The 14,945-nt window shown below is 36.3% G+C and overlaps 3 protein-coding genes across 7 annotated transcripts in view; 2 read left to right on the top strand and 1 right to left on the bottom strand.

Moving 5' to 3' along the window:
- Positions 1–498: 498 nt before the first annotated feature.
- Positions 499–5,649, bottom strand: LOC105144177 (erythroid differentiation-related factor 1). Its single transcript, XM_011052911.2, has 9 exons — positions 5,387–5,649; positions 4,116–5,154; positions 3,614–4,021; positions 2,740–3,519; positions 2,491–2,670; positions 2,041–2,414; positions 1,598–1,916; positions 1,220–1,511; positions 499–1,102 (listed from the first exon to the last, which is right to left on the bottom strand). Exons 1-9 carry the CDS (start codon positions 5,432–5,434, stop codon positions 961–963), a joined length of 3,582 nt encoding a protein of 1,193 aa, XP_011051213.1. The 5' UTR covers positions 5,435–5,649; the 3' UTR covers positions 499–960.
- Positions 5,650–8,447: 2,798 nt separating this feature from the next.
- On the top strand, positions 8,448–12,191 carry Arr1 (arrestin 1). Its single transcript, XM_011052912.2, has 2 exons — positions 8,448–8,937; positions 9,341–12,191. Exons 1-2 carry the CDS (start codon positions 8,630–8,632, stop codon positions 10,170–10,172), a joined length of 1,140 nt encoding a protein of 379 aa, XP_011051214.2. The 5' UTR covers positions 8,448–8,629; the 3' UTR covers positions 10,173–12,191.
- Positions 12,192–12,645: 454 nt separating this feature from the next.
- LOC105144179 (uncharacterized) overlaps positions 12,646–14,945 on the top strand; it is a 72,998-nt gene continuing 70,698 nt past the window's right edge. For 4 of the 5 annotated variants that reach the window (XM_087406196.1, XM_087406210.1, XM_087406190.1 and 1 more), the window contains exon 1: positions 12,646–13,614. In XM_087406196.1, coding sequence (XP_087262322.1) covers positions 13,506–13,614 — 109 coding nt within the window. In that variant the 5' untranslated portion in view covers positions 12,646–13,505. The remainder of the gene's footprint in view (positions 13,615–14,945) is intronic. The other variant, XM_087406209.1, reaches the window with a different exon arrangement.

Here is a 14,945-nt window from a genome sequence, read left to right as displayed (position 1 = left end):
ATAAGAGGGAGATTGCTAAGGAAAAATCTAATATAAATTCATTAAGGATTTAGAGTGATTATGTGCGAGAGCAGTCAAATCGAGCACAGATCGGTGCTCCTGTGTTCGAGGCTAACTTCTATCCCATCCACACCTTGATTTTATAAAATTTTATAAATATTGATTGGTATCTTTGAGGCTTCCACAGGTGCTTTCTACAATAAAGATTACCTATGTGTTTCGCGAGTTTCCTCCGTGTCCAGATCTATTCTTGAAATGCCAACGTTTCGTGAACCTTGCAGTCCACTTCATCAGGATGATACAGTATCAGATTGCTCCTCGCTCTGATAAAGTGGACTGCAAAGGTTGGCATTCCAAGAATGGATCTGCACACAGAGAAAACCCGCGAAACGCATAATCTTTAAATATTGATTGAATTTATATGTAAAGTAGAACTGCTTCTTAACAGCTGATAAAATGAAAAGGATTGAGTTCACTTCAAGAGTTTTATCACATCTATACATATAACAATAAGTGTTATTCTTTATTTCTTTTTTATACATACATCGTATAATTTTAAAAGATTAAAAAAACACGTTTACTTTTCTCGAAAGATTTTTATATTCTTAATTTTATTTTTTTAAGTCGCTAACTGTACACGGTTTTTATTCATACTTTAATTAATCCTAGGTATACACACTTATTTTTTCGTATACAAGATTATCTGTATTATTATCACAAAGAGGTCCTAGGTCCTCCTGTCAGTCTTTTCATCATGTTCGAGAAAATTACTGTATTGTTATTAATGTTTTTTTTAATCGATCATAAATAAACTATAAAAAAATATGTCTATCACTCAATAGTAATCTAAAACTTATAAGTACCAAAAAACATGACCTCCTTATTTATTAATTCTAAATCCAATAATAAAATTTCACAATTTTATCAGATTCTCAGAGACTTCAGAATATATACCTAGGGTTAAAATTCTGTTTGCTTTAACATAAGATCGAGTTCTTGTAAAAGCTGTGTCATATGTTGTACTAAAGTAAATCCGGACATTGTGTTCGGTCGTAACGTTCGGATGTAACACTGCTTGTACAGATTTGCGAGTATTTCATGCCTGAAATGTCATTAAAAACAAGATGTATTAAATAATGAAAAAAAAAGAAAATAGTAAAATATGAATTTCATTTTCACAATTTTTGAAATATTATATAATAAATTTAAAGCAACGTACTCTTTTTTATTGTGCACAGGACTTTTACTAAGAAATAGCTTGGTTAACGATCGTAAAAGAAACTGCAATCTCTGTTCCAACAGAACTATGAGATTTTTCTCATCATCCATTAACTTTTGTTCTTCGACCATTTTCTCGTGCTCGGCATTACTATTCTCTGTTTTATTATCGATTGTCTTTTGTTTCGTTGCATTACCTCGTTCGCATAACATTTTCATAATAGGTATACAATGTAATATTAACTCCAGACCATTTTGGTATGCTTTTAACTTACTATTAAAAGTAGTGCCATCTGAAAAAGTAAACGTAAAAATTCTGTTAGCAAAAGAAAATTTGAACGACGGGAAGAATGATAACTTTCTAAAAAGAAAGACGTACTACGCGCTTGATATTCCGACAGGGCAACTCTTTCCATTTGTACCGTCAAATATTCCGTGCTCTGCTCTAACGAGAGCAACAGCTTCGCTGCTTTATCGTAATACAATTTGCACAACTGCAAACTCGTCTTTTTCTTGCTACTATCCGCATCCGATTCAATTTCTCTGTACACGCGATGGTATAACGAAGCCAATCGATGTTGAATGGTCGCAGCGCGGAATTGATAAACCGGCTGACGTGGTCCCGGTGTATCTATATCACAATGTTTGAGTGCCTTCTGGAGAGTATCTACTACTTCTCTCTCCAATTCCTCTTCACTCTACAATAAGAAAGTAAAAAAGAATTTAATGCATTTATTATTGAATTTATAATTAAATTGTTGACGAGAACAATTATTTAAGCAACAGTAAAGATTACACATTAATTAAGTTAAGTTACTGTACTTTATATTCAGTAGTAGGATAATCCTGCAATAACGTGGCTTTCGTGTACAACGTTGTTGAGAAATCCCACATGACCGTGTCCCATATTACCGGATTTGTTTTCCTATCGCCCAAAACCTGCAAAGCCTTTTGATAGCTCACGAGTGCCTTGTTGTAAAAATGACGCTCCTGCGTGTTTTGTTTGCCATGCATATGTGCGCAGAGTCGCATAAGTCGACCGGTATTAGAGTGCAAAAGCGCCAGATTCGCTTCGTCATGGACAGTCTCGAAAGCTTTAACCCCAGATTCTAAATGAGTCAAGGAACGCGTTAAAAGTATAGTTACATCCGGTAAATTCGATACATCATCCGTTTGATTTTCTTGCTGATATCGAGCTATAAAAATTTATAATTTCTTGATTAATAAACAAGTACTTGTTATCTTCTATTGAAGTATGCAAAGTTCACATACATCCCGCTTGATTCATGTAAAGAACACCCAACTCGTTATGAATATTCCCTAGTCGTCTCAATAAGTTATTTTTGTCCATATCCATCGGCTCCAGAGATAGAGCTTGCTCGTAACATTTGTATGATGAAACCAATGTAGATTCTAAACTTCCTAATTCCTTCGGTAATAATTCAGCACCATCTGTAATAAAATACGCATTAGTAACGACCGTTTATGTATTATTTTCATTTAGTGCATTTCGATGCTTACTCATATCCAGATCCTCCATACTGTACAATTCTTCAACTACTTTCTCCTCCATTTCGTTCTTCGTATCGTAATCTTTTCTATGCTTTTCAACGTTACACCAATCTTGCACCGTCATAAAACAACAATCTCCTGCACGACCTAATAAATAGCTGAGCGATTTGTCGTTTCTTATACCGCAAAAAATTTCCAATATTTTCTGGCAATACAATACTTCCAGCATATATCTTAAGGAGGCACCGTAATTTTTATTTACGTATTCATTCTCAGCGAGTACAGCGAATATCAAAGATGCTTTCTCGTATAATAATGTTTTTAAATGAGCATTCCAACAAATGTTATCGCTTTTTTTTGGTGCTTGCCATGTTGGCAATGTTTCTGTCTTCGGTTTACACAACAAAGCATTCACATTCGCTACTTCCTTCGTAATGTTCTTTTCACTTCTCTTCTTTTTCTGTTTGTTTTTCTTTTTATGCGCGAGACTATGATTCTCCAAACTTTTATCGAATATAGCATTCTTGTTTTGCTGATTTAATGGGGTGTAAGGCATAGGAATCGCTTGGAAAGGTTTCGCAACGTTAGGATGCATCTCCTCATATTTCCTTTTCTCTTTCTCATATTCTTCTGTTTTTTTTTGCTCCTCATCATTGTTGCCATCGGTTGGAAAATATTGAAGACAATCGAGTCCATGCGTAACATGTTCCAATCCAGATAGACATCTCTCTTCTACAGTACCAGACATTGGAGGTGCCTTGTACTTTGGTTGCTCACGTTGTTCTTTCACTATAAGAATGATAATATTAAAATTATAAGAAGATTAATATTAATCTTTATATAAAATATTAAAAATAATAGAATTGAAGTCAAACTTATTTACTGTTGGCTAAGGTCAAAGATTTAATCGCACAAGTTTCTTCTTCCTCTTCCTTTTCATTTTCTTGACTCGCACCACACTCACTATGAATGTCCTCTTCGTCACTTTGATCTGATAACCCTGGACTGACTGGATCTGTATCCGATGGTATGTACAAATCCGAAAGCATAAAATGCGCAGATGTAACGATTTGCGGATATTTCTCTTTAGGCAGCAATTGAACGCAATTTTTCAGCAGCATTCTAATCGTACCCTGATGGCGATGATAATCGGGAGAATATTTCATGTTGCGAGCTACTCTGTATAACAACATTGCAACAGGCACAGTAAAGGGATTTTGTCCTTTCTCTTCTGAAACATCACTGCACAATGATGTTAAATCATATAACTTTACAACATCATCATCTTTACCTGAAAAAAAAAAACATTGCATGTGAATGAAATATTTTTAAACTAATATACAAATTTCTATTTACACTTTCCATGTACCAAGTTTAAAACTTACCCTTAAATAACCAATAAGTGTGACCAGCTTTTGTCGCATTATTTTTTAGGAAACTTAAAATATTCTGAGCAACGTCTCGAATTACTTTAGGACTAAATTTTGAATTATCTAAATTTGGAAGATCTTCGGTTTTTATTAGTTCATATTTCTGTACGATACCATTTAAATGATAACACATCACTACTTCTGGAACATTACACATTAAATTGTCTAACCAATAATCTATTCCTGTTAAGACATTTATAGGCTTCGTCATGTCTCTCAGTCGTAAACTTATGCATGGATGTGTTTGACCGCCAAATATTGGCATGTCTGTTCCAACAAGCATCTGTATGTTTTCAAATGTCCATACAACATTTCTTGAAAAATTATGTTTGTAATTCGGATCAGGTACTTTCTCTTCTTGTGTAGGCTCAGGTAAACATGGCTCTAATGTTTTCACAGGTAACTGAGGTTTTTCGCTCTCTTTGTTTTTATCCGCTAGCACTATAGAATGATATAGAAATTTCGATACCAGATTTCTCTGCTGTAAACTATTTCTGCTGTATGCCTTATGAAAGAGACGTTTTTCCTTGTCACCAAGATTTTGAAAAATATGCTCGTAGAAGAATTTTTTCAACCATTCCCAATCGCTTTCTGCTTGTCTTAGCAGATATTTATGTATGTCAAAATCATCTAGCAACAATGTATTTTCGATACGATGCACCATCATCGAAATTACATCATGATTGTAAGGCAATTTGAGTAATTTCTTTATATTTTCAGCATCTGATACCACATCCACTTCACCGACGCAATCGGGAAACATGTGTGCCATGCGAAAACTGGAGAATCCTGTACTCTGAGACCAAACATTTTGCAGACCATAACTTTCTGCCGAGCTACTGAGCCAATTACTAGGTGGAAGGTTTAAATCTGTGTTGCACTGTAATTGTGCATATGTCGCTGGTGTTTGAACAGCAGAATATTTCACTACTGCAGTTGATTTTACAGGTTTCTTTGGAGAATCTGGTGGTATAGCTAAAGCCATTGACTTCATCTATAATATATAAAATTAGTTCTTAATTCTATAAAATTTATTAAAAATGTCATCAGCTTTTCTTATTAAACTCAAATTAAAAGAAGATATAAAGACATGAAGCATGGAGGAGCATTTTTACATACATATCAGATTATAATAATAATGATATTAATAAACTTTTCTGCAGAAGAATATATTATTATTCAAATAAAATATATCAAAACGATGATCATATTTGTAATAAACTTACTGCAACAATATTAGTATCCGAGTTTTTCGACATTCTTGTCTTCGACATTCGAATTAATTGTCACACGTGATAACAAAATATTACCGTGTTCGAAAATTTTTAGAAGATCGCACGGAGCTGTGTTGAACACAGCAAAGCATGGCTTTCAATTCTCTCAAATTGCCAGATAAAGAGAAGTCTTGAGAGCAATGAGAACCTTGCGAGTGGACGTACCCACGTTTACCCACGTTTTGCGAAGTGTAAAATTTGTTCAGTGGCGCCTTCAATGCCTTCCATGTGCACGTTGAACTACGTAATCAACATGTGAATTTCCCGGTGGGTAACACATCCAATTATCTTCAATTTTATTTTCTAACACTAGACTGAAAAAGTTGAAGTGGATATGTTATTCGTGTGGCTACATAGTATTAAATTATATGCGAATGTATTGGGTCATCTAAAAAGTATCCGCGGTACTTTGTCACTAGATATATGATCATCAACACACATCTAGTGACAAAAAACCGCGGATACTTTTTAGATGACCCAATATATACAAAAGTAAAAAGATATTTATAGAAAATCTAAGAAATCAGAATTCAATTTTATGTTCATAAAAAATAAAATCGATCAATCACAGATATTGTAAAAAAGTACATATTGCAAAAAAAGCAGAATTGTTAATAATAAATGCTAATAAAAATAAATCTTTAAATTTTGTGTTATATAAATTTCATATTATATATTGTTTTTACAATATATAATATGAAATTTATATAACACAAAATTTAAAGATTTATTTTTATTAGCATTTATTATTAACAATTCTGCTTTTTTAATAATGATTAATAAATGTATGATTAATAAATTTTCTTTTTTTTTTTATATAAATAAATTAAATTAAAATTCTTATTTCTCTAGATCTTCTTTAATCTTTGTGTATTATATTGGGTTATCTAAAAAATATCCGCGGTATTTTGTCATTAGATATATGACCATCAACACACATCTAGTGACAAAAAACCGCGGATACTTTTTAGATGACCCAATATTATTAGGAGTACAAATAAGTTTCCGCCATTTGACAAAAGACGGCGCCACTAGCAAGCTATGGTTAAAATTGTCTGATGTAAAACGTTATATCGTAAGGTTGGACATCTGTCAACAACAACCTTGAAATACTAGCGATTTTGTATCAGCATCATATTATATATTTTTTTTTGTGCGAAAATGCCGAGTTTTGGGTCGAATAAGCGTCATTTGCGGGAACTTTTGATTTACTTCTTTAATTTGAAGAAATCTGCAGCTGAGGCTCATCGATTGCTTGTAGAAGCATATGGTGAGGCTACCTTAAGTGAGAGAAGTTGTCGTGAGTGGTTTCAAAAGTTTAAGAATGGTGAATTTGACGTTGAAGACAAAGAACGTAGCGGAAGACCGAAAGTGTACGAAGACGGGAAATTGGAAGCATTATTGAATGAAGATTCGTGCCAAATGCAAAAAGAACTTGCACTTGCATTAGGAGCGACTCAACAAGCAATTTCACATCGTTTGAAATCATTGGGAATGATTCAAAAGCAAGGGAATTGGGTTCCATATGAACTGAAGCCGAGAAACATTGAACGCCGATTTTCCATATGTGAAATGCTGCTTGTCAGGCATAAACGAAAGGGTTTTTTACATCGTATAGTCACTGGTGATGAAAAATAGATCCACTACGATAACTCAAAGAAGAGGAAATCATGGGGATCACCTGGCCATGCTTCAACATCGACAGCCAAGCCGAACATTCATGGAAAAAAACTTATGTTGTGTATTTGGTGGGATCAGTTTGGTGTCGTATATTATGAGTTGCTCAAACCGAACGAAACCGTTTACTGGGGCTCTCTACCGAACACAATTGATGAGATTGAGCCGAGCACTCAAGGAAAAACGCGTCCACTACTCCAGGCATGACAAAATTATTCTCCTGCATGATAATGCTCGATCACATGTTGCGGCGCCGGTCAAAACCTACATAGAAACACTCAATTGGGAAGTTCTACCCCATCCGCCGTATTCACCAGACATTGCCCCTTCCAATTACCATTTATTTCGATCGATGACGCATGGCCTGTCTGAGCAGCACTTCACATCATATGAAGATATCAAAAATTGGATCGACAATTGGATAGCCTTAAAAGATGAAGCGTTCTTCCAACGCGATATCCGTATGCTACCAGAAAGATGGGAAAAAGTAATGGCTCGCAATGGACAATACTTGGAATAAAACATTATGTACCGTTCTTTTACAATAAATGCTTAATTTTTGATAAAAAACGGCGGAAACTTATTTGTATTCCCAATATTTACTTTAATAAAAATAGAAAGTAAAGAAAACTGCTTTTGTTGCATTTTCTTTTGAGTTTTATGTGTAAGTTGAATTTTGTAAATATACATTTTGTAATAATATTCTTTATTTTTTAGAACAAAATCAAGAAAAAATGTATTCCAACTAAGTAGATAATTCATTTCTTGGTAAACAAATTTCGAGAAAGAGATATACATATTACCTAATATACAATATATATACTAAGATATGATAGCCTTCAACGTCGAAATGAAGCCCAAGAAACTCATAGATCAACCATGCAAGTCAAAGTCACGAAGTTGCGATATCGAAGTCTTAAACAATATTATGTAAGAACATGCACATGCTAATAAAATTATCCTGTTCTCTCTCTCTCTCTCTCTCTCTCTCTCTCTCTCTCTCTCTCTCTCTCAATATGATAATGTTTTCAAAATTTATTTGTCAGCAAAGAAATTAGCGAAACGTCTCCAGTGAAAATAAAAATTGGAGGGTAAGTCGAAATGTATTATATAAAATGTATAAAATGTATAAAATGGGACAAAAAGCGCTTTTCGAAAATGAAAATTGAGATAACGAAACATAAAAAGAGACGTTTATTCTTCTTTTACATTTCATTGTCTCAATTTTCACGTTCTAGAAGCTCTATTTACGCTTTCGTCATTCTCTCTTTACAACATTTGACTTACGATCCAATCTTTATTTTCACCAAAGATTACAAAATAATCTACGCAAATATCTCAGAAACGCAGAAAAGCGTCGCGTGAGTGCGATCCAAACGTCTCATCCACTCTGTTAAACGCCTTAGGAAGTCCTAAAAGTTTATCATACGTCACTGTATATTCCTGGTATATAAGTCTCCAACCATTGCTCGGCGATCTATTCATTTTGTCTGAACGGAAGAGACAAAGATTTTTACTATGGTGGCGAATTTCAAGGTCTACAAAAAATGTTCGCCCAATGGTAAGCTTGCTGTTTACCTGGGTAAACGCGACTTCATCGACTACCTGTCGGGTACCGAACCGATTGACGGTGTAGTCCTAATCAGTCCGGAATATGTGGATAGCGACAGGAAAGTATGGTGCCAGCTATTGTGCAGCTTTCGCTACGGACGCGAAGAGGACGAAGTGATGGGTCTCAATTTCCAAAAGGATCTCTTCCTGGCGTCAGAGCAGATCTTTCCACAAATTAAGAAGCCCGAATCCAATTCTACCAAGCTGCAAGACAGGTAAGAAATATCCATTAATAATATTTAGACTCACAGACATAAAATACAGTATGATAAATCTGTATAGCACATTTTGTTACAATTATATTACTGCATTTGCTGGAGCATTATAATGTTACTACTTGATGGAATTTATTGCTAAAATGTGTTCATTATAATATACTAAAAATTAAGTAAGAGAGTTAATCAATATTTAACAATGTTTAAAAATATCTAATATTTCAAAATTAATTTTTAATTTTGATTTGTTATATTTCTTTATTGTTTTCCTTTTACGTTATTCTAAAAAATTTCCGAATACTAATGAGTAATGAAGTTATCATTTTAACGCTTTCAACAAGCGAAGTTAACTTGTCAACTGTAGATAGAACTGTAGATAAAAGAATATGTCTTTTTGGAACAGGTTGTTGCAGAAACTGGGTTCGAATGCGATTCCCTTTACCTTCACATTCCCACAGAGCGCGCCGCCTAGCGTGACTCTTCAACCTGGACCCGACGAGACCGGCGAGCCGTGTGGCGTAAGTTACTACGTAAAGGTATACTGTGGCGAGACGGAGACCGACGTGACCCACAAGCGTAGCACCGTCTTGATGGGCATCCGCAAGATCCAGTACGCGCCCACGAAGCAGGGTCGTCAGCCGTGTACCGTGGTGCGCAAGGACTTCCTGCTGAGTCCGGGCGAGCTCGAGCTCGAGGTTACTCTGGACAAGCAGCTGTACAATCACGGCGAGACAATCGCTATCAATGTATGCGTACGTAACAACAGCAACAAGGTGGTGAAGAAGATCAAGGCGTTGGTGCAGCAGGGCATCGACGTAGTGATCTTTCAGAACGGTCAATTCCGAACCGTAATAGAAGCGATTGAAACGCAGGATGGTTGCCCGATCAATCCTGGTTCGACTCTACAAAAGGTGCTTTACCTGAAGCCTTCCTTGACGAGTAATAAGCATCGTCGCGGCATCGCCCTCGATGGCATAATGAAACGGGATGAGAGCGACCTCGCGTCCAGCACTTTGCTTACCTCGCCGGATGTGCGCGACACTTTCGGCATCATCGTATCCTATGCCGTCAAGGTCAAGCTTTATCTGGGAGCTCTGGGCGGCGAGTTGACGGCCGAGCTGCCGTTCATTTTGATGAGACCCAAACCATCCGATCGGGTCAAACTTGTCCCAACAGACAGCGTGCTGATTGAAGACATCCCGCACGAGAAGGTCGACGAGAAAGTCGGCTTCTAAAATAACATTTTAATATCCCGTGGGATCATCGCCTGAATTCTTGCTTCAACCGCTTCTCGAGCCCAACTTTCTAATTAGCATATCGACCGGGCACGAGGATGGTACTGATCCAAAAGTGATCTGAAGGGCGTGCCTTAACCCGGGAATAGTCACTTAATTTTTTTTTACCTAAACAATCATCTGGGATGTTTCTACACTCCTTAATTAAAATCACTATTATTAACAACATATTAGGAATGCACCGTATCGTAAAATTATCGGGACAGAATGCAACATTTCTTCGAGGCGGATATCCGACATTTTCCGGATATCCGACCGGATTGTCTTTAAAAAAAAAAACAAAAAAATAAAAAAAAGACCTACAGGGAAAAAGATTGTAATTTTGCAACAATGTATGAGATATTACAGCATCATGAATATGCATACTTATTTCTAGAACATTTGTATAAGAAAAAAATCATCAATTTAATAATATCAAATTTTAACTGGATATATTCCCGAATGCTAATTATATCCAGCTATTCGGTCGGATAGTAGAAAAGTGCTGGATAATACCGGATACCGGATATTTTTCGGATATCCGCTGCATCCCTACAACATATTGTATATTATTAACTGTTTTTCTTTTATTCGTAATTGGAAACATGTACATGTATATATATATAGTATATAATATTTTACATTATGATTTGTATTTTATTAATATTTGAATGGATATAGATTTACAATTTTTCGAAAAGAGTAAATAAAATTCAAACAAATATTAACGGAATAAGCACGTTAAGTAGCTTATTGTGATAATTTTTTTAAAAATATAGATTTTAAATAATGCTTTTGTATTGTGAATTTTTGATGGAATTGCATATTTAAAAGTTCAATATTAATTGTTCAAAAAGAAAAAACATATGTTATGTAATATACAAGGTATTTTACAATAATTTACATTTTTTTCGCTTGAGTGACTATTTCCGAGTTAATTAATGTGTTTTTCAAATATCCTCACCTGAACTACGATATTGCCAGTTAAATCTGTACCCTTTATTACAACTGATGTCTTAGTTTCTGTACATGAATCGTATAAAAAATATCGAATTAATTAAATAATAATATGAAAGAGAGCTACAAGCCTAATATAAAAATTTTTTTATTAATATAAATAGTTAAATTATAAACAAAAACAATGGTCTATAATAAACATTTCACATCCGATCGGGTCATTTTTAATATTAACAAATTCGGTTATGAACTTACAATATAAAATATAAAATATAAAATATATCTAAATAAAAATACATAAATTAAAAGGTTTGTAGTATTTTAAAAAAATTAATAATGTCTCTAAATCTTAAGCTATCGCAATATACAAACGCTGTGTTGGTCCTTCCAGTATTTGGTAAATAATAATATACAATCGAATTAATTAATTCTGCTGATACCGTCTGAAGAATATGTTTATTTATATATTTAGCTAATTTATTTATATAAACATCGACTCGCATTAATTATTTTCAGGAAATAATTTATTGAATGTGTATCGATCGTTTTGATATGTACGAGAATTTGTAATAAGCACCTAGTTGCATTTCTCTCTCTCTCTCTCTCTCTCTCTCTCTCTCTCTCTCTCTCTCTCTCTCTCTCTATGTAATTAAATTTTTCAATCTCTCTAAAGTTCATAATTAAACGTTTGCGTCAATCCAATTCCCCAAAAATGCTCTCAAATTTAATTGTACGATTGCGCATTTCGCAAAATAGTTATTACGGAAATGTATATATTTTACAAGATCAATAAAAAATGTATAAAACGTTTGTTTGTCGGTCAGGCGTGACTTTTATCGAGTGTGCGTACAATCGATCTCGAGAATATAATTACAGTTTTAGAATATCAGGCCTTTCCGCACTTTTATTTTTATTCGTTAATTAACGTTTACAGGAAAACCGCTATAATGGCGCTATAACAGTGATATTTTGAGACAAAGGATACAATGGAAACAATTATAATAAATGTTATTCAAGGAAAAATTGTAAAATTTTGTAAATAGACCCCACCCTCTAAAGAAAAATAAATCCGCTTATCGATTTCAAATTCGCCTCAGGATCAGGCGGGGCGCATCAGGATATATCAGTCTTTTGAAAATTTTGTGTCCAAAACGAGAGACTCGCATGCGATCCAGCACATATGGGGTGTCACGCTGACTCCCGACAATCCCGACTTCCTGCCGAGAAAGTATCCGTGGCGAAGGGCACGGTCTGCCGTCGACGAAAGAAAATCACCCGATACATGCGACGAGTGTCGGTCGGTGGAGCGACGAGGAGCAGGCAAACGTGGATAACACCGCGATACGAAAAAGACGCAGCGATGGCACGGCGGTAGCTAGACCAGGATGGAAAGAGGAGAGAAAGAGGAAACGAGAGAAAGAAAGAGTGAGAGCGAAGGGGTCGGTCGACCGACGACCGGTACCATGGTCCCAAGCTAGGAGCCGAGTCAGCCGAGTGTCAGTCAGGCTCGAGACACCCGCGCGAACGGAGCGAGAGAGCGAGGTGGTGACTCGGCTGGTTTACCTCCCCTTCTTCTTACATTCTTCGCGGATGCAACCCCCTCCTCCTACACACACTCAGACGAGGTAGTAATCCTCTCCTGGTCTATCACGGAGTAGGAGTACACGGAGTAGTGTCGCGCGGAGTGTCGTACGGGATAGGATACGCGCAGAGGAGAGCGGCTCGCCGGTGTCATCCGGATAACGTTGCTCGTTATCACACCCCGTAGCACGCGCCGTATCTCCGCCCGCATCTCCACCCAGAGTGCACTCGATCGGCAGCGATACACGAGGAAGGGCTGCCACGACGACGACGACGACGACGACGACGACGAGGCGGCGATTGTTGTGAGCTACTCCGAAGGCCGAGTGTGTAAGTACACCTGCATGTACTTACTATCTATCTGACCTCTTTCTCTTAAAAAAAAAAAAAAGAAGAAGAAGAAGCGAGGTCACCGCGCAAGGTTCTTTGATTATCCGCTCCGTTTCTTGCCGCGACCGCCTTCGTGAGGAGAGGAAGCCTCCTTGCCGAGCCCTTCCTCGCGTGGAAACCTCCTCTCGTAGCGCCAGACGTCGACATCGATTTCCTCGTGCCCCGCCATCGCCGCCGCCACCGCCGCCGCCACCGCCGCCGCCGCCGCCGCCGCCGCCGCCGCTGCTGTCGACAACAACGAGCCCTCGCCCTTCCAGCGGCCGCTCGCATGCCGGATCTCTCTTTCTCTTCCCCTCGCGATCTTTCTTTTCCATCTCGCGGTCAACACAAATTCGCGAGACTCTCCTTCGAGTATTATCTTTCCAAATGTCACTCAGCGGGGGCGAGACACGGTGGCGTCCGAGTACTATTGACCCAACCGGTGAACAATATATCCAAGGACGAGGGTGTCAAATTTTCGGAGAAAGATGTTCACGTAAGGTTCTTCTCGAGGGGAAATTTGTCACGCCCATACACGTTCCGACCTTCATTTAACTTTGCTGTCGAGCGTGAATTCGATTCATCTCCATAAAAATTATGTTACCCTTTAAATGTCGAATACTTCGACAAATATAGTCTAGAAACGAAAAAACAGCGTTGCCTTAATAGATCAGCGCTTGTAATATATATTCATAAGAGTTAAAGGGTTAAGTGTTTATATGAAGGGAGAATCGAGCAGCTGATACTTTATTAATCAGATCAGAAGAGATTCGAATACTCTTTAACCTTGAAGAAAGTTTTGTCAGAGTTATTTAAAAATAAGAGCAAGAGTTCTCAGAAGTTCTTTTAATTTCAACTTTAAGTTATGCAATAACGCCCTTTATTTATAGTGTTGCACTCCCTTTAAAACACGTCTATTGTATTGGTATTCGATATCGATTGTTATAACATTTGAATATTTATAGATGCTCTATAAAATAAAAATATAATGTGTTATTATTGTATTAAAACAAGAGCATAAAATGAGAAAAATTATATATATAAATTAACTTTTATATGATGATTTTCCGAACCTTCATTATATGATGGGTCGTTCTGGATTAATTTCCTTCACTTTTACAAAAATTATTACGTAATTACATATACTTTAACATCTTTAGAAAATATTTGTAAGATTATGTTTAAAAAAAGGAAAGGATATAGAATCATAATTAATTCCTAAAATTTCAAAGAAAAGAATACGCAGAAGATAAATGACAAAATTGACTATATTAAGTGTTAATCTCGAGTTTCAGTAAGATTATTTATTTTGATAAAACAGAGAATAGTACATGCTCATATAATATTATTGGCGTGTTTGCTTTCGCTATGGTGGTTAAATTGCCAGAATGATGAAATAAAAAGGCAAAGTCTCGCTACTTGTTTGTGAGTAAATTTCTGAGAGATTTGCCTAAACGACGAAACAATTATTAGCATGTAGCAGAATCTAGCGGAACAAAATATGGACTCATATATGTATACAATACATACACTGTCGAAGCGGATTCCGCTGATTAATATGGCACTGTTTGTAAATATAGTGGCGCAAATGAAAAACTGGCTACATGTAGTGTGCGCGAGATATTACGAGTAGAAACTCTCTGAGGAAGTGCTCTTTCTCCTTCCTTGACACGGTTGTTTATGGCGCTATAACAGCGAGAGTACTTGTATACGAAAATACATTTCGAGGAGAAACATAGTTCGGAAATTCTATTAGACGGTTCTATCTGGCTGAAAGATAAAACTGTCATTTGAGCTACGTTTCTTTGTACGTATAAAGTGTTACAA

This window comes from Acromyrmex echinatior, chromosome 1 (assembly GCF_024713525.1).
Source record: "Acromyrmex echinatior isolate Ae372 chromosome 1, ASM2471352v2, whole genome shotgun sequence".
Classification (NCBI taxonomy): Eukaryota; Metazoa; Arthropoda; class Insecta; order Hymenoptera; family Formicidae; genus Acromyrmex; species Acromyrmex echinatior.
This window is presented reverse-complemented; position numbering and strand designations above follow the sequence as displayed.